Below are 24,957 nucleotides of genomic sequence, written 5' to 3'. Positions count from 1 at the left end.
TTCATGAGGTGACAGAAAACTAGATTCATCTTAAAAATGGCGCGGTGGCTCAAGCCTGTAATCCCAGCACTTTGGGAGGCCGAGACGGGCGGATCACGAGGTCAGGAGATCAAGACCATCCTGGCTAACACGGTGAAACCCCCTCTCTACTAAAAAAATACAAAAAACTAGCCGGGCGAGGTGGCAGGCGCCTGTAGTCCCAGCTACTGGGGAGGCTGAGGCAGGAGAATGGCGTAAACCCGGGAGACGGAGCTTGCAGTGAGCTGAGATCCGGCCACAGCACTCCAGCCTGGGCGACACAGCGAGACTCCGTCTCAAAAAAAAAAAAAAAAAAAAGTGAAAACCTCAAGATAACAAGTTTTTTGGGATATAATCTTTATCCATCCTTTTCTACCAGCACACCCCTATCTCCACCCCACCATGATATATGCTCAAGGCTTTGACTAAGAGAGATAATATATTCTTCTAAATCACCATTCTACTATTTTGTATATAACTTTCTAAATTAAAAAAAAAAAATCACAATTCGTGTCTCTGGTGTGGGCAAAGGGATCTATATTGCAGAAGTTATCAGAACGTAAAACCAGAATCATTTAAGAGGGCTACATACTTTTTCTCATTACTTTCATCTGTGTAGGAGAAGCCATAAAACCCATAGTAAGAACTAGATATATTTGCCGAGAACTCTATCTTCAACGTATAATTGTGCCCTGCTAGAAGGGCTTCAGGGGCAACAATGGCGATCTGTTCATGATATGGATATTCCAGGATCTCAACTTGTTTTTCTTGGCTTGAAACTGCTGACATAAAGGTCACTCTTGAAATATTATGACCTGTGCTATGAAGAATGATATTCCATGTGACCTGAAGAGCCTGAACCGAAATTGTCACAGAACCCCTGAATGTCATCGAGGTTAGGTTCGGGTGTAGGTTGAGTTCATAGCGTAGTGGCACAATGGCAGTGGGAAGCCTGATTTGTGCCCATGGAAACAATTTCCCATTTGTTGCAATTGGCTGAATTAGTCCAATTGATTGGTTTGTTTTATGGCAGCCTTCTTTGGTAAAGGTACATCTGGGTAGTAAGTAAATCACCATGATTACAGAAGCAGCAACCACAACGACAAAAGCACAGACCACCATGGTCCTTGCAGAGGGTACTGAACAAGCCCCGTCTGGGCTCTGCCTGTAACCAGCTGCACTGTTCCGAAGGCCTGAGCTTCTATTCATGAAGGACATGCCCAGCAACTTTGCTGATGACTCATAATCCTCTTCATCCTCGTCCATCTCATGCTCACCAAGACCCCGCACCAGCAGTCGGGAACCCCGGGGCTCATATTCCACCTCATCAGGCTCTAGAGGATGTAAACAAGGCTCTTTGGCTAAATCCACCACATCTGGTTCTTCCTCAAACATGCTGTTTTCAATCATATTCCTGGGGAGCTGAAGCCGATCTAAAAAACCAAACCATAAAAACAAAGCAGAGTCAGAAAAAAAAAGCTCATAATATTAATAACATGTCTTCTAGCTAGACCACATTTAAAGTAAGAATTTTTTTTCAGTCACTAAGACTTATTTCCATCTTAGAGCTACTGAATTAAATAAGATGTTTATGCCATTATTGAGTCATTCATTAAAAACCAAAACATAAATAAAAGTATATCAGTTATGAAACAAGAAAGTTAAATAAACAGGCTATTATATTTTTAAAAAGATATCTGAGATAATATAGTAATTTCCTTAATATACTCCTGCCCCACAACCTGGGACCCTGCCCTGGCCTTGAGAGGGCCCTGTTTTGCGTTCCTCTGACTACATCTGTCCCCACCAGGCCAGGAGTTAGTAGGATTAAAGGGATGTGCCCACCTAGAGTCCATGCTTCCCCTTCTAGTGTCTGGGCACTGGGATCCCAGAATTTCTGTCCAGCAGGCCTCAGACCTGCTTCCAAAGTACTTGTGGGTCTCGTCCCTGAGTCTCATTCTCCCTAGGGAGCACCACAAGCTGGTATGCCCATCTCTAAGACTGAGTGTGGCTAAGCAACAGGATGGGTTATTGTTTTCCCCTGAAAGAGGAATGTTTCTGTCCCACAGCAAATGGGAAGCAACAAATTACATAGGAAATTTCCATAAGCAAGAAATAATTTTTAAAAAGACCAAAAACCAATAAAAGTCAGATAAAATTATAATTCAATCTGTTTTTCATGCTTCCATGGCTTTCAGTAGTACAACATATTTCCATGGGAAACAACCATACTGCACACCATGAGTGTTAGTGGATCTCAGTGGGAGCTTTTACAAACTACAACAAACCACACCATCCGATTTGCCAAAATCACTGAGAAAAAAGACTCTAGAAGTAGAAGGGTAGATAATCCCCCATATAGCAGTACTTCCTAGGATTAGATCATTGAATTTTCTTTATTTAAAATTCATACAATTTTAGGTTTTAAGGGATCTCAAAAATTATCAAATTGAAACTTCCACTAATCTTCCCTATAAGGCACTTTATACATCTCATTTCTAACCCTTACAACAATCCTATAAAATGGCAAGTATTCTATTTTAGACATGAGAAAATAGAAAAAGAGATTAATTCACTTTCATAAAGTCATACACACAGCTATTTTAGTCATAAAACTAATGTTAAAGCCCAGGTCTAAAAATCTGATTCAAAAGTTTACGTTCTTTTCATTATTATATTGCATCCCTCTACCCAAACTAATTCAATAAAAGATGAGAGCCCTGAATTATTTATTTAATACCTGGCAATGAAGTTGCTAAGAGTATTATTTCACCATCAGGAGAGCAAAGCTTACAAAAAACTACTGAATATCTAGCTTAAGATAAATGCTATGTATTTTGTGCTATTCAACAAACACTGTAATGGTGACAACTCTTCATCCATAAAACCAATCACTGATAAGTATTAGGGTAACATTTGCAGTTTTGCTGCTCAGTGTGGCCCGTGACCCTGCAGCATTTGCATCACATTGCAGCTTGTTAGAAACGCAGCCTCTGAAGTCTCCTCCTAGAGTACGAATTTTAACAAATCCTCAGGTGCACTTAAGTTTGAGAGGCACTGGTATAAGCATCTTCCATGGTCAGATCCCAGCCAGCACTAACCATACCATTCCTGAGTATGCTCTGGCCACCCCAAACTGCTTACTATTTTGAGCACAGGTCAGGCAGCTATTCCACACCATCCTCCACATGTCTTTTTTTCTTTTGTTTCCTCTGCCTGCAGTGTCATCATCTCCCTTTCCCATGCCCAACCACCTGGTGAATACCTGGTATTCCATACCTCAGCTTAACTTGCTACAACATAAATTAAGAGAAGTTATCTTTTTTGTTTTTCCTTTGTTTTTATTACCTTTAAAAAATAAACTTTCTTTTCATTTCACCTCACCCATTTCTGCTTTGGGGAGCATATGGATCACAATGAGGTTGCCTTTTCCTGACTCCTCTCCAACCTGAACTTTGTACAAGTTATGCTACTTTAAAATTTTTATTCGAATAAAACTTTTAATCATTTTCTAGGTACGAGTTTAGCAATCTGCCATCTACCCATCTACTATGAAAGAAGAAGGGTCCTAACATCCTGCTTTTGGGAATATAATCTCCTAAACTTCCTATAGTGCCCCAATTTCTTGTAAAAAAAAAAAAAAAAAGTATGTTTTGTTTTGATAGTTAATAGTGTTTGGGGTCATACACTTCATTAACAGAGCAAATATTGCTGTATTCAATTTTTTAAAATTGCTTTTAAAACGTTTAATGATTAGAAAGTTTCTGTAGTAGTTTTTCAGTGCCTGGCACAGTGCTGTAGACTAGCTTAATTTTTTTTTTTTTTAATTTAAAAATGTCTAAAAAGGCCTTTTTTGACTTTTCTTTACCACACATGGGAAGATTATGCTCTCAGGCATTCGCCCCATGTGTTTTGTTCTGTGTCAGGCCTAATACAGACAACAATGGGTTCTGCACAGTATGGTTTTATTTATGATATTTCTAAACTAACTCCAGGTACAATCTCAGCTTAATATTTAGAGCATTCCCATCTCTCAATTCCATCCCCTTATAACTTTGTTGCTGGGTTTTTTTTTATTCTTCAGCCAAGACATTTAAAGCCAAGAGATATTCCACAGTTTGACCATTTGGCATCTCCTGTCTGCATGTCATTAATTCAAATCTTCTGACAAGGGCTTAGTCAGATGCCTGCCTAAATCCAAATAACTTACTTTTATTATTTCACTCCCAGTCAGAATAATACCTACGTAGAATTTTAATCTTTCAGAAATGGAGATCACATCAACCCATTTGCTGTATTTTACTGTGCAATGGAAGCACAGGTTTTTTTTTGTTTCTGGTATGCACAATCATATCAAGTTAAATATATCAAATCAGGGAAAATCACTTTTATTACAGGTATCCCATGAAGATCCATGAAGGTACTTCAAGCCTATTTAAGAAAATGTTGATTTGATTCTTAAGTCAGTACACTTTGATTTTGGCATTAAATTGTAATGTAACACATGATTACCCCTTGATCAATGGGATTTATTCCCACTGAAAGAAGGGATCCTAAAGAAACAGGGAATTTTCTAAAACCTCTTAAATCCATATACATAAGCTATCTATAAGCCAAAGCAAAGAACCTTCTAGCTGAAATATTTCAGTTTTAAATAACATAGGCCCATGTGGTTATAATCTAAGAGAACTGAAGACATTTCTTTTCATCAGATACTGGGAACTAGCACTCCTCAATGTTGTTTGTGGACCAGTGCCAACGTGCAAAAGTGTGACCCATCTGGGACAGGATATACATAGACTATTAGTACCCAAAAACTTTTATGACAATTTCACAGAGTAATTTTTATGTGTGTTGAATTTAATAATGTTTAAAACTGAGCTATTTTGTATGTCTTTTTTCATTTCATTTTTCTAAGTAATTTTTATATGCTACAAAATTTCTGCAACAGATTAAAAATTAAAAAAACAAAAACAATAAACCCTGGTTCTTCAGCTCAGATAATGTGAGACTTAGGCTGTCACTGTGACACTGGGCTCTGCCTGTAACCAGTTGCACTGAGTGAGTTAGACTGTCACTATAATGGCAATAACAGTCAAGATAAAGTTCTTAACTATGTCAGTAGCAGTGGGAATAAGGAGGAGGGTATGATTACAAGCCACATTAAAAAAGTAGATGCACAAGAACTGATATTCCCTTGGGCTAGATGGACCTGCAGGGTAGGAGACAGAGAAAAGTCTATGTCAATTCCCTTTACATTCCAACTTGTATAACTGAAAAGAAGGAATGTCATTCACTGAGATTGAAATATAGGCTTTCACATTTTCTAATTTTTTTTGAGGCAAGGAAGGAGAACAGGATTATGAGATGGCATTCAGTGTAGGATATGATATATTTGATGGATCTGTCAGATAACCAGGTGGAGACGTTTGATTAATAGAGTTAAAGGCCTGATTTTAGGTAGAGGTTAAAATCCTGGCTTTTCCACTGACTGATCTCAAACACGTTACCTGTCTTATCCTCAATTTCCTCATCTATAAATGTGGGAAACAGTACTATTTTGTAGAATTGTTAAAAGGATTGTGTTATGTGGGTTTAGAGCTCAAAGGAGTGATCTGGGTGGAGGATTCAGGTTTCCGAATCACCTGTGTAGATATGGTCATTAAATCCATGCAGATAAATGAGACTATCAAAAGGGAGATGAGTCAGGGAGGATCAGCATTTAAGAGCTGGGTGGCCAGAGGAAGAAGGACAGCAAAGAAGAAGGAATGGACCAAAGGTAGGAATATCAGAGAGTGACATCCCAGAAACCAAAAGCAGGATTTCATAAAGACAAAAGTGGCCAGCATTAAATATTTTAGAAAGGTCAAGTAAAATGAGGCCTAGAGAGGCCCTTACATTTGGCAACCAGGGAACCAGTGACTTTAATAGTGAGAGTAGAAACCTGATTCCAGGGGCCCAAAGAAGAAATGGAAAGTTAACGAAAGAAAACAAGGGCTGCATACTATTCTTTCAAGGTATGTAGTTGTTTATCAAGGAAAAAACATAGGGATAAACTAAAGGAAAATGTGGTATAGAGAAAACTTAAATCCTTGTTTTTCATGTATCTGTGTTTAAGATGGGAACAACTTGGGCACGTATTTCTGCAGGAAAGGAAAAGAAAGATGAAATGTGGAGGTGGAGGAGTAGGGGAGGGAAAATGCTAGCATAGCATCCAGAGGGATAGGGAGAGCGTACAAGAAACCCATTATGATGGGAGCTAGGTCCTCTTCCTCCAAGCCTGGAGGACAGTAGGTGACGACAGAGAAGAGGCATGTGCATGAGCACAAAACAGCAGCGAGCCTTCCTGTTCTCTGTGATGAGTGCAAGCAAGGACATCTGCCCAGAGCTAAAGGCAAGTTGTTGGGAAGGCATAGGGGCTTGAGCAGAATGAGGGACAGGTGCCATGGGAGAGGGCCAAGGAGTGGTGACCCCAAGACAAGCATGACTGAGAAGGTCAGAAATCCCAGTGGAATCTGTCATACCACAAATCTCTAAAAAACATCTTTAGCAGTTCTTACCAGCCCAGGTCTAAAAGAAGTGTTATGTGTATTTTACCACAATACAAGTTAAATAAAATGTTTATAAAAGGTAGAGAAAGCAGATTGTTAGGCAGGGTTAAACATATAGGGAGGATGTGGTGAGAAGCCAACTGTACAGTGCATAGAGGCTACCAGCAAGACAGCAAGTCATCAACTGAGGGGTACAATTTAGAAAACAGGACAAAAAGTGAAGCCATGACAAACAACATTAACAGCAACTAAAAGAAGCAAACTTCTCACAGACTTTAAAAGGATTAAAGCTTTAAGCTGCCATCACATTTTCAAAGAAAATTTAACAGCTATCCCTAGGTATCTGTGGGGGATTCATTCCAGAGCTCCCTGTGAAACCAAAATCCAGAAATGCTCAAGTCCCTTCTATAGAATGCTGTAATATTTGCATCTAATCTTTGCATATCCTCCCACATACTTTAAATCATCTCTAGACTACTTATAATATCTAATCCATTGTAAATGCTATATAAACAGTTGTTATACTGTATTTTTTAGGGAATAGTAACAAGGAAAAAAAAAGTCTAATGTTCTTCTGAGGCCCCTATGACATATTTATATAGAACTATAAGCTCCAAGTATGGGACAGCACTTACAATACTTTCTAGATAAATTTCCAAAGTGATGACTAAGTATCACATAAACTAACTATTTCCCTAATGAGAATCCTCTTCTATCAAAAAAAATTCCATTTTTTTTTAAGTTCAGGCTTAAAAAGAAAAACACTAGAATTTAGAACAAAAATAACGTGATTTTTTTTTCTGGGTAGGTCCAGATGGACAAAACATTACCCAACCCCCACTAAACCCATACTCAAAGAAAATCTCTTCCTGTTAATGACAGTGCTCATGAGAAGTTACAAGTTTAGGTGTACCTTATCTCACCAGAATCTGAAGGGCAGTCATTAACGGCAAACAAGTTTTGAAGATGTATCTAAGTCGTCCCTTTCCCTGACACCTGTTTGTATAACACCTCAATGTATAAGCAGTGGCATAAAATATGAACACGGAAAGTCCTGCATGCATTACTATTTTACCCCTAGTATACTGTGCTTTTTCACACCACCTTTAATTTTCCAGTTCAGAAGCCCAAGGTCATGACATAGGAGCAAGATCCAAGTAAGGTCTGTCTTCTGCTGTCCCTCACCCTGACTTTGTCTCCCTTGTGAAGAGAAAAGTAAATGGATGACTGAGGGTGGGAGGCAAGAAGATCAGAGAGCAATGATTCAGCCCATAAGCATACTGGGAGAGATTTCAACTTTCCATATGACAGAGTAATTGGTACCAGATTATCATTCCTCTCATAAACAACTATTAAACTAGATAAAACGATACACCTGTTTGCACATACTCGCTAACAGAGTGTGACCTCTGAGTGAAGGAACAGGTGGGCCCACAATAACTCTGGTTCTCTGTCTGGGGACAATTTCCCAACTGTAGTCTGCCAAGCTAGGGTCTAAGTAGAGCAGTGCTGGTGAAGGGGGGCATGTGCAGAGGGGAGTCATGGAGGTTTGTACGAGGTTTTCTGAGAGTCCTTAGCCAATTCAGAACTTGGGGCATAGAAGAAAGTAGCTGCAATAAGGTTAAGACAGAACAGAAATACTAGAGGTCAAGCAGTGTAGGAAAGCAGTGGCAGGTCAACCCAGTCAGAGCAAAGAGAACTCATAACACCCTAGGCATCAGCTTGAAGCACTAGAAAGGCCTCAGTGTAGAAGTAAAAGTGCCACCCTAGAATAAGGCCTACTCTAGATCCATACTAACACAGCCTAAAACCAAGCCCTAATAAAATTCACAGGGGAAAAAGTATTTAAGGATGAGTCCTACTAAGTTAGAGGAGCCTGAGGCTTTCCACAGATCTGCCCTAAAAACTTCAAAAACAAGCCTACACAAGGTGATCAGCTAGTAACTAAGCTGTCTATAGAGACAGAGCAAGAAAAATCAACATTTTACAGTTGTTTTTTTTTTAATTCAGCATCTCTACAACGTGTCATTGACACTATTCAATATGTAATAAAAAATTACTAGACATTTAATGAAACAAGAAAATGTGAACCCTAAGTAAATAGAATTATTAGAAAGCAATCTTAAGGTGGTCCAGATATTTGATTGCATTTAGCGAGTCTTTAGAGTAGCTATTATAAATAAAAAAGAATCCCTGAAGAAGATGTGTTTTATTATTTTTCAATTATATCCCCATCGTTAAGCAGGAAGATGTATTTTAAAAAGGAAAAATTGAGAATATGTGAATAGATGAGACTCTCAGCAGGGAAATCAAGACTAAAAAAGAACTAAATGGGAGGGAAAAAAGAAAATTCTAGGAGACAAAGGTTCAATAAATAAAATGAAAAAGTTACTAAATGGACTTAATGGCAGATTGGAGACAGCAGAAGAAAGAGTCCATAAACTTGACAGATCATTAGAAATTACCAATTTGAAGAACAACGAGACAAAGGATTGAAGAAAAGTAAACACAGCATCAGGGATCTGGGGGACAGTATCAGACAGTCTAACGTGTCTAACAGGAGCCACAGAAGAAGAGTATGAGAATGCGGCAGAAGAAAATATCTGAAGAAATAATAGTTAAAATTTTATTAAGTTTGATGAAAAACACCACTTACCAGATCCAAAACATTCAGCAACCCCCCAAAAAGATAAATACACACACACACACACACACACAAATAATAATGTCTTAAGCACATCATGGTCAAAACTGCTTAAAACTAAAGATAAAAAGAAAACCTTTAAGAGAGCCTGGAAACAATGCTACATACAGATGAACAACAGTACAAACACTAACTTCTCACGTCAATGGTGGAGGCCTGAAGATGACAGTGCATTTTTAAAGAGTTGGAAGACAAAGAAAATTCTCAACTCAACTTTGCACATGCAGTGAAAATATGCTTCAAAATCAAGAATAAAAGACATTTTCAGATAAATGATAGCTTACAGAATTCATTTAGAACACATTTTCCTCAAGCAGATGTACACTACAAGAAATTTTAAAGGAGTTTCTTCAGGATGAAGGGAAATACTACCAGACGGAAACTCAGATCTTCAGGAAGGAGAGAATACCAGAAATAATACATGTTAAAATAAAAGTATACATTCTTTATTCTTCTTATAATTTCCGTAAAAGACTATCTTTAAAAACCGTATGCTTAAAAAAAAAAAAAAAAAAAGATACAACAAAAGCACAAAGAATACAGAAGTTGAGTAAGAGTAATTAGGCAGAAAGGAAGAAGGGTCAGGTATAGAATGTGAAATGGTACAATACTGACTATACACAGACTTAAATAAGTTAATGATGCATATTATTAACCCCAGAAGAAACACTGAAAAAGTGATTTTAAAAAGACGCCTAGTTACGAATCCAATAGACAAAATAAAATGAAATACTAAAATTGACCACTTAATCCAAAAAAAGGAATAAAGGAGAAACAGAGAAACAAAAACAAAACGAACACATGAAAACAGTGGCAACATGGTAGACTTAAACCCGACCTATGCATTATCTGTAAATGGATTAAACATTATAACAGAGACTGTCACAATGGGGAAAAAACAGCAAGAAACAACTATATACACTCTGTGTAAGAGATGTATTTTAAATTTAGACACAAATAGATTAACAAAGTAGAAGAATATTTTATAATAATAAAAGGAGAAATTCAGCAGGATATCAATCTTAAATATGTATACCTAATAACAGTGTTTCAAACAGAAGTTTTTTATGAAGAACAGAACAAACAAAAACATCCACAACCATATCCTTTCTCTTCATAATTGATGGAACAAACAGACAACAAATAAGTAAGGTCACGGAAGTTCGGAACAATACTATTAATTAATTTGACCTGACATTCACGGAACATTAAATCTAACAACTGCAGAAATACATATGAAACGTTCACCAAGATGCAATAAAGCAAAATAAAATAAAATAAATCACACTCAACTTCAAAAGACTGAAATATGCTTTTTAGAGACTTTGTTCTCTAAACACAATGCAAACAATTAAAAAATCAATTAGTAAATTAGGTAGACAATCCCTAGATATTTGGAAAATAAAAAAAAAAGACTTTAAACCATTCATGAGTCAAAGAAGAAACCACAAGGAATTTATTAAATATTTGAAATAAATAATAATAAAAACATAATATATCAAAATTCAAGAAAATTTATTGCTTTAAAGGCCTATAGTGGGAAAAGGTTTAAAATTAATGATATCTGGGGTGGGGGGGTGCACCCAAGATGGCCTAATAGGAACAGCTCCAGCCTCCAGCTCCCAGCATGAGCAACACAGAAGATAGGTGATTTCTGCATTTTCAACTGAGGTACCGGGTTCATCTCACTGGGGTGTGTCGGACAGTTGGTGCTGGTCTGCAGGTGCAGCCTGACCAGCGAGAGCTGAAGCAGGGCAAGGCATCACCTCACCTGGGAAGCGCAAGGGGGAAGGGAATTCCTTTTCCTAGCCAAAGTAAATTGAGACACACAACACCTGGAAAATTGGGTAACTCCTACCCTAATACTTAGCTTTACCAAGGGTCTTAGCAAACAGCACACCAGATTATATCCCACATGGCCCAGAGGGTCCCACACCCATGGAGCCTCCCTCATTGCTAGTACAGCAGTCTGAGATCTAATTGCAAAGCAGCAGTGAGGTTGGGGGAGGGGCGCCCGCCATTGCTGAGGCTTAAGTAGGTAAACAAAGCCACTGGGAAGCTCGGATTGGGTGGAGCTCACCACAGCTCAAGGAGACCTGCCTGCCTGCCTCTGTGGACTCCACTCTGGGGACAGGGCATAGCTAAACAAAAAGCAGCAGAAACCTCAGCAGAGGCAAATGTCCCTGTCTGACAGCTTTGAAGAGAGCAGTGGATCTCCCAGCATGGAGATTGAGATCTGAGAATGGACAGACTGCCTGCTCAAGTGGTTCCCTGACCCCTGAGTAGACCAACTGGGAGACATCCCCCCACTAGGTGCAGACCGACACCTCACACCTCACAAGGCTGGGTACACCCCTGAGATGAAGCTTCCAGAGCAAGAATCAGACAGCAACACTCATTGTTCAGAAATATTCTATCTTCTGCAGCCTCTGCTGCTGATACCCAGGCAAACAGGGTCTGGAGTGGACCTCAAGCAAACTCCAACAGACCTGCAGCTGAGGGTCCTGACTGTTAGAAGGAAAACTAACAAACAGAAAGGACACCCATACCCAAACCCCATCAGTACATCACCATCATCAAAGACCAAAGGCAGATAAAACCACAAATATGGGGAAAAACCAGTGCAGAAAAGCTGGAAATTCAAAAAATGAGAGCGCATCTCCCCTTCCAAAGGAACGTAGCTCATCGCCAGCAACGGAACAAAGCTGGATGGAGAATGACTTTGACCAGTTGAGAGAAGAAGGCTTCAGTCGATCAAACTTCTCAGAGCTAAAGGAGGAACTATGTAACCAGCGCAAAGAAACTAAAAACCTTGAAAAAAGATTTGACGAATGGCTAACTAGAATAACCAATGTAGAGAAGTCCTTAAAAGAACTGATAGAGATAAAAACCATAACACAAGAACTACGTGACAAATGCACAAGCTTCAGTAACCGACTCGATCAACTGGAAGAAGAGTATCAGCAATTGAAGATCAAATGAATGAAATGAAGCAAGAAGTGTAGAGAAAAAAGAGTACAAAGAAATGAACAAAGCCTCCAAGAAATATGGGATTATGTGAAAAGACCAAATCTACGGCTGATTGGTGTGCCTGAAAGTGACGGGGAAAATGGAACCAAGTTGGAAAACACTCTTCAGGATATCAGCCAGGAGAACTTCCTCAACCTAGTAAGGCAGGCCAACATTCAAATTCAGGAAATACAGAGAACGCCACAAAGATACTCCTCGAGAAGAGCAACTCCAAGACACATAATTGTCAGATTCACCAAAGGTGAAATGAAGGAAAAAATGTTAAGGGCAGTCAGAGAGAAAGGTCAGGTTACACACAAAGGGAAGCCCATTAGACTAACAGCAGATCTCTCGGCAGAAACTCTACAAGCCAGAAGAGAGTGGGGGCCAATATTCAACATTCTTAAAGAAAAGAATTTTCAACCCAGAATTTCATATCCAGCCAAACTAAGTTTCATAAGTGAAGGAGAAATAAAATCCTTTACAGACAAGCAAATGCTGAGAGATTTTGTCACCACCAGGCCTGCCTTACAAGAGCTCCTGAAGGAAGCACTAAACATGGAAAGGAACAACAGGTACCAGCCATTGCAAAAATATGCCAAAATGTAAAGTCCATCGATGCTAGGAAGAAACTGCATCAACTAACGAGCAAAATAACCAGCTAATATCATAATGACAGGATCAAGTTCACACATAACAATATTAACCTTAAATGTAAATGGACTAAATGGTCCAATTAAAAGACACAGAGTGACAAACTGGATAAAGAGTCAAGACCCATCAGTTTGCTGTATTCAGGGGACCCATCTCACATGCAGAGACACACATAGGCTCAAAACAAAGGAATGGAGGAAGATCTACCAAGCAAATGGAAAACAAACAAAAAAAGCAGGGGTTGCAATCCTAGTCTCTGACAAAACAGAGTTTAAACCATCAAAGATCAAAAGAGACAAAGAAGGCCATTACATAATGGTAAAGGGATCAATTCATCAGGAAGAACTAACTATCCTAAATACATATGCACCCAGTACAGGAGCACCCAGATTCATAAAGTAAGTCCTTGGCAACAAAAGCCAAAATTGACAAATGGGATCTAATTAAACTAAAGAGCTTCTGCACAGCAAAAGAAACTACCATCAGAGTGAACAGGCAACTTACAGAATGGGAGAAAATTTTTGCAATCTACTCATCTGACAAAGGGCTAATATCCAGAACCTATAAAGAACTCAATCAAATTTCCAAGAAAAAAAAAACAACCCCATCAAAAAGTGGGCAAAGGATATGAACAGACACTTCTCAAAAGAAGACATTCATACAGCCAACAGACACATGAAAAAAATCTCATCATCACTCGCCATCAGAGATATGCAAATCCAAACCACAATGAGATACCATCTCACACCAGGTAGAATGGCAATCATTAAAAAATCAGGAAACAACAGGTGCTGGAGAGGATGTGGAGAAACAGAACACTTTTACATTGTTGGTGGGACTGTAAACTAGTTCAGCCACTGTGGAAAACAGTGTGGCGATTCCTCAAGGATCTAGAACTAGAAATACCATTTGACTCAGCCATCCCATTACTGGGGATATACCCAAAGGATTATAAGTCATGCTGCTATAAAGACGCACGCACACGTATGTTTATTGCGGCACTATTCACAATAGCAAAGACTTGGAATCAACCCAAATGTCCATCAGTGACAGACTGGATTAAGAAAATGTGGCACATGTACACCATGGAATACTATGCAGCCATCAAAAAGGATGAGTTCGTGTCCTTTGTAGGGACATGGATGCAGCTGGAAACCATCATTCTCAGCAAACTATCACAAGAACAGAAAACCAAATACCGCATGTTCTCACTCATGGGTAGGAATTGAACAATGAGATCACTTGGACACAGGAAGGGGAACATCACACACCGGGTCCTATTGCGGGGAGGGGGTAGGGGGGAGGGATAGCATTAGGAGATATACCTAATGTAAATGACGAGTTAATGGGTGCAGCACACCAACATGGCCCATGTATACGTATGTAGCAAACCTGCACGTTGTGCACATGTACCCTAGAACTTAAAGTATAATAATAATAATAATAAAAAGAAAAAAAATTAATGATATTTCCACCCAAGAACCTAGAAAATAATACCAAATTAAACCTAAGTAGAAAAAATAATTAAAAAACAGGAAAAAAAATCAACAAAACAGAAACCAGATAAACAACTGAAAAATAATGCAAAAAATGCTGCTAGAGGGCAGGAAAGTAGTGTGGGTGGCTTTAACTCATATTCTCCTAGAAACTGGCCCAAAAGTCCACATGTATCATGTCCTGGTGCATCTCCAAAACCAATTTTTCACTTCTCAAAAGTCCAGTTAGGTAATTTAAAGGGACAAATCAGAACTTGGTCACAGGCTAAAGATAGAGATCTTTTAACAAGCCCAGCTGTCTTACATCTGTCTCTCTTTCAAGAATATCTGGCAAACACAAAATCATTTAGCCAGTAATAATACTAGTTATGCCCAAATTTAGAAAATACAATATGTTCTCCCCCTCCTTTCAAGTAAAAAGCTAGGGAAATTTTCTTTGTAAATCCAAATATTTAAAATGAACTAAAGAACTTTTAAAAGAAACTTCTTATGAGCTCATCAAAAGTTAAAAAAGGAAAAAAAAGCATTCTTAAGCAAAAAACGACTTAACATCCATTTTTGTATTTGGATTTCTGTACTTCTTTCTTAAAAAGGGAAACTCCTTTTAAGTGTCCACTTAAAATGTTAACTGAGTTTTTCTGGATAGGAAAAAAAGCCCTCATTTTGAAGCATCTGATTTAAAATTCTTAACTTCATTTGAGGTAATCACAATTCTGAGGCTCATTTTGCATAAATATAACCATTCTGCAGTAGTTCAGGTCACAGCTATGTGAAACAAATCTCCACAGCTAGCATCTTTTTTCTAAATCTAAGAGACCGAGTAGCCCTATATATAAACAAACTAAATTGGTCCTCAGCTCTTAGCCATGCTTCCACAAATACCTAAAGCACATACAATCATAAACAGTGCCTGCTCTGCTTCTGACCAGTATGTGAGACCATACACATGTTACAAACATCTTGGTTTCTCTCAAGCACATACAGCAGCTATAGTCACTTCACTTTATCCCCTTATCCCATCCTCTTCTCCGCAGCCCATAGGCTTTTTTTTTCTCCCTCTTTATTTATTATACCAGTCCAATGTAATGTTTTCAAATTCCTAGTTTCTTTTACCTTTAAAAAATCCAATCCAACTATTATTGGAACAAATGTCTTACTCTGACCAATTTTCCTATTCTCCTTAAAATAGTATGCCATACATAGTAAGATGTACAAATGTTCTCTTAAGACAAAAAGGTTATAAGAATTGCAATAAAGAAATGCTTAAATGGGCCCTGAAAAAAATAACCCAGAAGACTTCCACAAATATTATTGTATTCACTTTTCCCCCCATGGTAAGTCCCTGGACAATCAAAGAAAAGCAACTTGATTTATAGTAAATGACACTATCTAATCATCATTCTAAAAGTAATCCTGCCAACTTGGGGGATTATCCAGTACAGGCTTGCTTCTTGGTAGCCACTGTACATAGAGTTTTGTTTATAATTAGACTGTGTAGTGTTAATTATGCTGGTTGCCCTGCCAGTATTCTACAGAGGCTACAAGAGGAGATCAAAATAATCATTCCAGAATTATGAGTCACTTCACTCTCTCCACACTACATACCACTGGCAGCCTCTCAACCCTGGAAAAAGGAAATTATGCACACTATTTGCCTATACAGTCTTTCACATTTAGGATGAAATATTGAGTTCCAAAACCTGCTCTACATTTACTTGTCTAGAATAATGGATACATTTCAATCCTGGTAACTTTGTGCTGCTAAAGAATTAGAAGTTGACGAAAGACGGTTTAGAAAACTCTCAAGGCCCAGTCTATCCTGTAGAAAAAAAGAATTTCTGCGTAAGTAAACTGCAATTACAAATTTTGCTTCAAATACGAATAATTCCTCCAAGAATTGTAACCTCATTCATCTTTTTATTCTTGGTGCCTAGCAGGGAAGAAACCTGCCATAAATGTTGAAATGAAAGTAGCAATAATCTAATACATTAAAATGAAGTATTAATGAAAATTACCTCCATGTCCATGCATAAACTCTTCAAGGGCTGAACCCAGGTTTACTGGAGGCTTGGAATTAGATAAAATTCATACATTGTCTATAAGGTTAACAAAGTCCTTCTAATACCTGCTGTGGGGCTGGATCTTAAATCAGGAGGACTTAGTAGTACTTCAGTGATTATGGGATCTGAGTCACTGCCTTTCAGTTCTACCAGACACTGATTCTTGAGAACACTTACAACATTTCCCCTTCTTTCCTCAAAGCTGGTTGATAATTCAAGTCAATTATGGTTTAGAAGACATAAAATATAGTGAAGAGGCCAGGCACAGTGGTTCACACTTGTAATCTCAGCACTTTGGGAGGCTGAGGCAGGAGGATCACTTGAGGCCAAGAGTTTTAAGACCACCCTGGATAACACAATGAGACCCAGTTTCTACCAAATAATAACAATAATAATAACAATAATAGCCAGGCTAGCTGTCATCCAGTATGTTGAGTTTTATTGTGTAAATGCAGTATAGGACATGAACATGGCCTTTAGAGACACTTAATTCTTAGGGATGTTTTGGGAGCAGTTATAGTGTTTTTATATAAGGCAGTCATTTGACAAATGTCTTAGAAATTAGATGACTTAAAATGTAAAATCTGTGTGTCAAAATCTCTGTGAAACAGATAATATCTAAAGTTCCACTATACCTGAGGGTTCTCCAGGGACATTGCTCCAGCTGACCCTAAAAGACATCAAGAGGCCAGTATTGTTGCTTACCTAAGTAATTTAGTATTTTTGGTATTAAAGGCAAAATGAGGTTTCTGGACTCTTCATATTTTAAGAATTTACCTATTAATGTGTTCTGTGAATGATAATGAAACATCATTTTTAAGGTATGAGGGGGGAAATTATGCTAATGAATCTTAAAGAGAAAGACTAGTGTGCTTTGCTGAAAAGTTAAAGACATGTTTATTGTCTTATGATTTTGAAGCTTCTACCCTAATTATTTAATAGCAATGAGCTCTTTATTAATAAAGCACTTCATAGTTTGCAAAGTGTTGTGACCCACATATCTTATTTGACTCCTATGATAATATAAGTAGACAGGGCAGTTATTATCCCCATTTTACCTTTGAGAAAACTGAGGTTCCAACATATACTAAGTGGTAAAGCCAGGACTCCATCACTGGTAGGGCCAGGTTTCTCTTCACTACACACACACACACACACATATATACAAGACAGAGTCTCACTCTGTCACCCAGGTTGGAGTGCAATGGCACAATTATAGCTCACTGCAACTTTAAACTCCCAGGCTTAAGCAATCCTCCTACCCTGTCCTCCTGACTAGGTGGGACTACAGGCATGTGCCACCATACCAAGCTAATTTAAAAAAAAAAATTTTGTAGAGATAGGGTCTTACTATATTGCCCAGGCTGGTATTAAACTCATGGTCTCATGCAATCCTCCCACTTCTGCCTCCCAAAGTGCTTGAATTACAGGTGTGAGCCACCACACTTTGCCGCCATCACTTTCAAATTCTCTACTGCGTTATCTTTATGAAGTCTAATCACAGTTGCTATTTTCTGTGCAGTTCTATAGTCCTATAAGCAAAAATCAACATTAAAGTGCTAAACAAAAGAAGCTGAAAAGATGAGCCACTTCTGGTTTAATTTTGCACATTGTTTTAAATATCTATCAAGGAGAACATTTTAGTTGAAAAGGAGAAATTTCACTAGAGAATGCCAATGACCAAGGACAACTGCCAACAGAAACAAAAACTATAGCACATAAAGAATCCTGCTGTGAAAAAGATCAAGGACAGGACCAAATAAATAACTATAATATAATACAAATCTTAATCATAAAATCTTAAGCCTAAAAAAATTTAAAAAATGAGGAAGAAGTCATTGCCTTCACTAAAAGAAGAAAAATGACTATCACAACAAACAAGGTAGAAATTCTTTTAACCCATGTCGACTTAACAAACCTCTAAATTAACCGATGTCTTCCATTCTCTCTGTAAGACATTTTCGGATGCTAAGTGCTCAATGAATGCCAACAACTAAAGGGCTACTCTCCAGAATGTCCAAGCACATATGCCCTCACCAGAGGCACTCTACTCTAAGAATCAGTTGTTTGTTCTCAAGCTGATTTATGTTAAAATTTTAATTATGGTTTTATAATAATATTGTGCCATTAAATGAAAAATATAAAAAGAAAATTTTAAATTAAAACTGAGTTATGCATCAGAAAGATCCTACAAAAGTGAGTCCTCAAAATAACCCTGCTGCCAAATTAGGTATGGGCAAGAAAAACCTAATACCTTGGGGTTGGGGGTTGGGGTTGGGAGGCAGAATTCTAGGATTTTTTTTTTTTTTGAGACGGAGTGTCGCGCTGTGTCACCCAGGCTGGAGTGCAGTGGCGCGATCTCGGCTCACTGCAAGCTCCGCCTCCCGGGTTCACGCCATTCTCCGGCCTCAGCCTCCCGAGTAGCTGGGACTACAGGCGCCCGCCACCACGCCCGGCTAGTTTTTTGTATTTTTAGTAGAGACGGGGTTTCACCATGTTAGCCAGGATGGTCTCGATCTCCTGACCTTGTGATCCACCCGCCTCGGCCTCCCAAAGTGCTGGGATTACAGGCTTGAGCCACCGCGCCCGGCCAGAATTCTAGGATTTTTGCACCCAGTCTTCAAAATGCCTGCATTCTCAATCTACTTTTTTTTTTTTTTTTTTAAAGGATCTGGAAATTACAGATGAATGAAAGGCAAAACATATCCACATGTAAAAAGAAAGATGAAGAACTCTAATTAGTGGACTCAAATGCAAAATGAAAGCTTTGGTCACTAAGACAATGTTAGCTATAGTCAACCTACTACTGTACTATTGAATACTAGCTCTTACTCCTTCTAACTTTATTTTTGTACCCATTAACAATAATTTAATGTATAGTGCAAAACAGAAGAACTGGAATATTCCCAACATAAAGAAAAGATAAATGTTTGAGGCGATGGATATTCCAACTGCCCTGATTTGATCATTACACACTGTATGCATGTATCAAAATGTCACATCAATTCTAAAAACATATATAACTATTATGTATCAACAAAAAAAAACTATAACACCAGAAAAACAAGAAAATATTAGCAACTAAGTTTATACATTTTGATTTGTAAATGAAATGCTAAAGAAATGTATTTTTCTTAATGGTTTCTATTTCAAATTAGCTTTTAGGAATTTCCCTTTCACATGATCTCAAACATAATGAATCCAGCTCTGCAACATTATACTCACTAATAAGTTTAAACCAGAGAATCCTTAAAATCATGCCTCATCAATACATATCAAAAGTCCAAAACACTTATTTGACCAAGTAACTTCACAGCAGGAATTTTTCCTTGGAGTAACTGCCAGAGATATACATATAAGAATGTTTACAGCAGTGTAGTTTACATAGCAAAAAAAAAGAGAAAAACCTAAAACAACAAGGGATAGGTATATATTCATACTGAATAAGATATGCAGACAAAAAATTATTTACACCTATTTTAAACACAGAAAAGTATTCAAAATATAAAGAGAGAAAAGCAGGTTATAGACATTTAAATAAATATCCAGTTGGATACACTGAAAATAAAAAGGTTAACTGGTTATTTCTGAGAGGTGGAGTTGTAGATATGTTGGGCATTTATATTATCTATATTTTCTTTTTCTATTAAAAAATAGAAATAAACCTCTCAAACATGTACAGATCATGTTTTCATCTGCCAAGATCTTAATAAATTAACAAAAAACTATCAATGCTGTTAGGATGTTTTAGAAATGATCCACAACAGTGAAATCAGGAAACAAGGATACCAGGATAGAATCTGCTATTAGACAGAAAGACAAATACCACATGATCTCACTCAAATGTAGAATCTTTAAAAAAAAAAAAAAAAAGTTGATATCAATTATAGAAGAGCAGAGAGTAGAACGTAGTTACCGGAGACTGGGGAGGGGACAAGGGAGAAGATGGGGAGAGGCTGGTCAAAGGATAAAAAGTTACAATTAGATAAGTAGAAGAGATTCTGGTGTTCTACTGCACAGCAGGGTAACTGTGGTTAACAGTAAAATACTGCATATTACAAAATGGCTACAAATAGAAACTTTCGAATGTTCTCACTGCAAGCAAATGATAAATGCATGAGTGATCAATATACTACCTTACTAGATCATTATATAGCACAGATATGTATCAAAACATGGAATTATACTCCCTAAATATGTATAATTATGTCAATTTTTAAAATTAATGAACAAAACATTCTTTTTTAAAAAGGAATTTGCTATTAATCTCCAATTATTAGGTGAAGTTTCTATCGCCACTGATTCCAGCCTTGTAACTTGCTTTAATCAATGGAATGCAGCAGAAATAACACTGTGGAATGTCCAATCCTAGGCTTTAAGAGGCCTTGTAGCTTTCACCATTTATCTTTTACTACCTGAAAGCTCCATGAGAAGAAAACTAAGCTAGGCTCCTTGGGGACGAGGAACCACATGGAAAGCCAAACCCAGTCAAAAGCCACCATCAATGGGCGGATACGACTGAAACTATCTTAGACCATCCGGCTCCAAGTCAAGCTGCCAGATGATGGCTGCTACAAGAGTGACCTCAGGCAAGATCAGCAGAGGACACACCCAGGAGAATCTAATCCAAACTGTTGAGCTAAAAAATCATGAGCAAAGAAAATGGTTGTTGCCTTAAGCCATTAAGTTTTATGATATGATATGCAGTAATAGAGGATCATTTCATTCATAAATTGATCACTACACTATTATCACAATTAATGTTTTGGTATACTATTCTTAGACTAATTGATCCCCTAAGACAAAATTGATACTATATGCTACATACTAGTTTTATGATTCTGCGGCATTTTTGAAATGGGAACACATGCAGTGTCTCATGATTACTTCAAATTTCAACTCAGAAACATAAGGAGAGAATGAAACACTTGGTATCAGAACATTTTGTATTCTTTATATAAAAACTCCTCTGTGCAGCTGTGGGCTTTTTCTCTTAAGCCCAAAGGCCTTGTTGTATGTGACTTCATAGGAAGCTCTGCCTGGGGTCCTAGCACAGGACCAGGTTAGACACTGAAAAAGTAAAACCAAGTTCATCATCGTCACTACCACCACTGATAATGTTGATAAAAGCCAACATTCACTGAGGGCAAATCATATGCTAATACCCAGCTAAGCAATAAAGAGACAGCACAGCAGAGTAATAAAGAATATCTCTGGAGGTTGGTCCCAGTGCAGTGGTATTTACAACTAAGGGATCACAACCAGTTACAGGCTTATTTCTTCCTTCTCCACTCTCATTGCTTCACTTGACTAGCCTGGGAAAAAAAAAAAAAAAGAAAGAAAAGAAAAAGAAAAAAGGGTATCTCTGGAACCAGACTGCTCTGCCACTTCCTGTGTAGCCTTAAGCAAGTTACTTCATCTTTCCAAGCTCAGTTTGCTCATTTATAAGATAGGGATAATAATAGTATCCATCTCATTGAGTTATAAGAATTAAATGATATGTAAAAGTATTTAGAACACAGTCTAGCACACAATGTGTACTCAAAAAATTATCAACTGTCTATATTAATTAGCATTTTACACACACTGATTAATATTTAATCCTCACATTTTACAGCCAAAGTGAGAAAAAAAGGGGTTCAAGAACTTGCTATTAAGTGGTACGGCCAAGTTTCAAACCCATCATTTTTTTGACTGCAGTACCTATACCCTTTAATACCCTTTTAGACTTTGGGTAAAAGAGTCCAGAAATGTCAAATCAAGTCCCTAGTTCCAACTAAACACTTCATGTCTACATAGCCTCTGGAGAAGACTGGGGGGGTCACAGAGCCACCTCTACATTAGAACTAAAGAGCTGCATGGAGGTTTAGGATAGTGCCACAAATTCTAGAGATAAACACAACTCCAACAATTATAGAAATGTGTAGAAACACACTGACACTGTGGTTTCTACAACTCTCTCGGCCAGGTACTTAGCAGGTATTCAAAAAAGGTTGGCTGATGTCTCAACTAAATTCACTGTATTACTGCTTCATCATAGGCAGTAAACCGGACTTTCCCCCCATTCCCTTTCTCTCATTAAAATTATGAAATTATCCAAATACAGTCAGTCTGTATCTATAGTTTCCAGATCTACAGATTAAACTAACTGCAGATTTTAAAAAAAAGAAAAAATCAAAAATAATAATACAATATAGTATAATTTACATAGCATTTACATTGTATTATGTTTTATTAGTAATCTAAAGATAATTTAAAGTAAATGGGATGATGCATGTAAACTGGTTATATGCAAATATACAGGGATTGAACACTGGTGGATTTTGGTAGGGGGGAGGGGATCCTGGAACCAATCCTCAGAGAATACTAAGGGATGAATGTACAGCACAGTACCCATGCTACTGACACTTTGTTTTGCTATTTTTAAAAACCAGAAGCTTTTTTTTAAAAACAGCTATTGCTATTTTAGAAAACTGTAAGCTTTGTAAAGAGAATCTCCAATCCTATTACATTTATAAATAAAACAATTAGCGTCTGTCCAAAGATACTCAGCTAGTTAGTAAAAATGACAGGAACCAAGCAGATTTCTTTTGTAATTTTTAAATTTTAACTTCTCTAGAGGAAGACAGAAGTGAAACAATAAGTGAGTTTAACCCACAGAACTGCTCAGCTAAGTTTAGTTCTACCCAAATTCTGTCTGGTGATTTTGAAAATAACCACTTTCCCATGCTTACAGGAAATGGTTAAGCAACCTCAAAGAAGTCATTTGTTTTTGCATGGTAGACAGTTTTTTTTTTTTTTTTTGAAAGGTAAATCCTTTTCAAATAATAGGACAACCATTCATCAACCGAAGCAACTCTACAACACAGTACAAGTTATTACTTTATTCCAGATATTCTTTTTTTACAGGAACAAAAAGAACATAATATTTAAATGAACTTTCACATTTATCATAAAATGAATTCTCAGAACTTTATGATCAAACTAGAAGAACAAAAATCATTGCAGAGAACAGACAAGCTGATGGTTCAAGACCAAGCAACATGGTTCCATCTTGGTCTCAAAAAAAATAGAGACAAGACATGATTGTAGAAAAAAACATATTTTTAGAGAAATTTCTCATGTTATATTGTAGTTGATTTTTTTCAGAAAAAAACTATCTACTGTCTCATTTTTTCACTGTAGCACTAGGTGATTCTAAGAACAGTAAAACACGATATTTGAGATGAGAGACTGTATAATTAATAGAAAAGTTTTCTGCCTAGGTGATAAAACTTTTACTAATTTTTAAAATTTGGTTTTTGGTGCAAATAGTTCTAACATATTTTACTATTTTCCTGTCTTCTTACAAACACTAGTCTGAAGAGTTTTATGGTCATCATAAAAGGAAAAGTCACTGACTACACTATACTTGTTGGGACACAGAACTGTATCTCGGCTGAAAAGGTAGAGAATGAAACCCCCCAACCCACACCCTAGAATGTGATCAATTTGCCTAAAATGCATTTCAATTAACAACTAAAGATTTAAAGCAATTCACATTGCATGTGTTGCTTTAAGTTTTAGATTTCTACATTGAACCAAGTTTTGCTGCAGTTAGTTACCCTAGCTACGTTTCAGTGGACTTGTTAGCATAACTGATGTTTAATTTTGATTATGATTCATATATTAGTCAGTAAACATTTCTTCTACTTAAAAATATTTATTTGATAAAGTCAATTGTAAAATCTGTGAATTAAGATAAATTTTGGTTTGGCGCAGTGGCTCACGCCTGTAATCTCAGCACTTTGGGAGGCCAAGGCAGGTGGATCACCTGAGGTCAGGAGTTCAAGACCAGCCTGCCCAACATAGTGAAACCCCGTCTCTACTAAAAAACAAAAATTAGCCAGGTGTGGTGGTACATGCCTGTAATCCCAGTTACTCTGGAGGCTCAGGCAAGAGAATCACTTGAACCCAGGAGGCAGAGGTTGTGGTGAGCCAAGATCACACCATTGCACTCCAGCCTGGGTGACAGAGTGAGACTCAGTTTCAAAAAAAAAAAAAAGATAAAAGTAGTTGGCTGAATTTAAAATGTGTTGAAATGTACATGTGAATATTATTTAGTACTATTACTCACAGTAGAGCCATGCATAAGACTTATAATTTGAAATGCACAAGAAATTTTCATAATCAAAAATTTTAGATATTCCCAAGTTTAGAAAATCCTCAGATACTCAAGTTTGGTCAGATATGGAGAATTAGCTACAGAGTATGGATTTGGTTAATCAATTTTAAAAATCTAAAACTAAAATAATATGAAATCAATCATATCTACTAAAATGTCACCTAAGTCTTCAAAAGTTGTTTTAAAAATCACCCTCTAATATAAATGGCTAAAAACTTCATAAAAAGTAAAAATAAGGAAGATTTCAGCAAATTATTAAATCAGATAAAATAATTACATGGATATTTAGGTAAACTGACCA

General features: G+C 37.3%; 1 protein-coding gene across 2 annotated transcripts in view; it reads right to left on the bottom strand.

Moving 5' to 3' along the window:
* LNPEP (leucyl and cystinyl aminopeptidase) overlaps window positions 1-24,957 on the bottom strand; it is a 105,993-nt gene that overhangs the window by 57,077 nt on the left and 23,959 nt on the right. For both annotated transcript variants that reach the window (XM_025387272.1, XM_025387273.1), the window contains exon 2: window positions 611-1,451. In XM_025387272.1, coding sequence (XP_025243057.1) covers window positions 611-1,451 — 841 coding nt within the window. The remainder of the gene's footprint in view (window positions 1-610; window positions 1,452-24,957) is intronic.

Source organism: Theropithecus gelada, chromosome 6 (assembly GCF_003255815.1).
Source record: "Theropithecus gelada isolate Dixy chromosome 6, Tgel_1.0, whole genome shotgun sequence".
NCBI lineage: Eukaryota > Metazoa > Chordata > Mammalia > Primates > Cercopithecidae > Theropithecus > Theropithecus gelada.
Note: the sequence above shows the minus strand (reverse complement) of the source record. Positions and strands in the feature narration are given on the sequence as shown.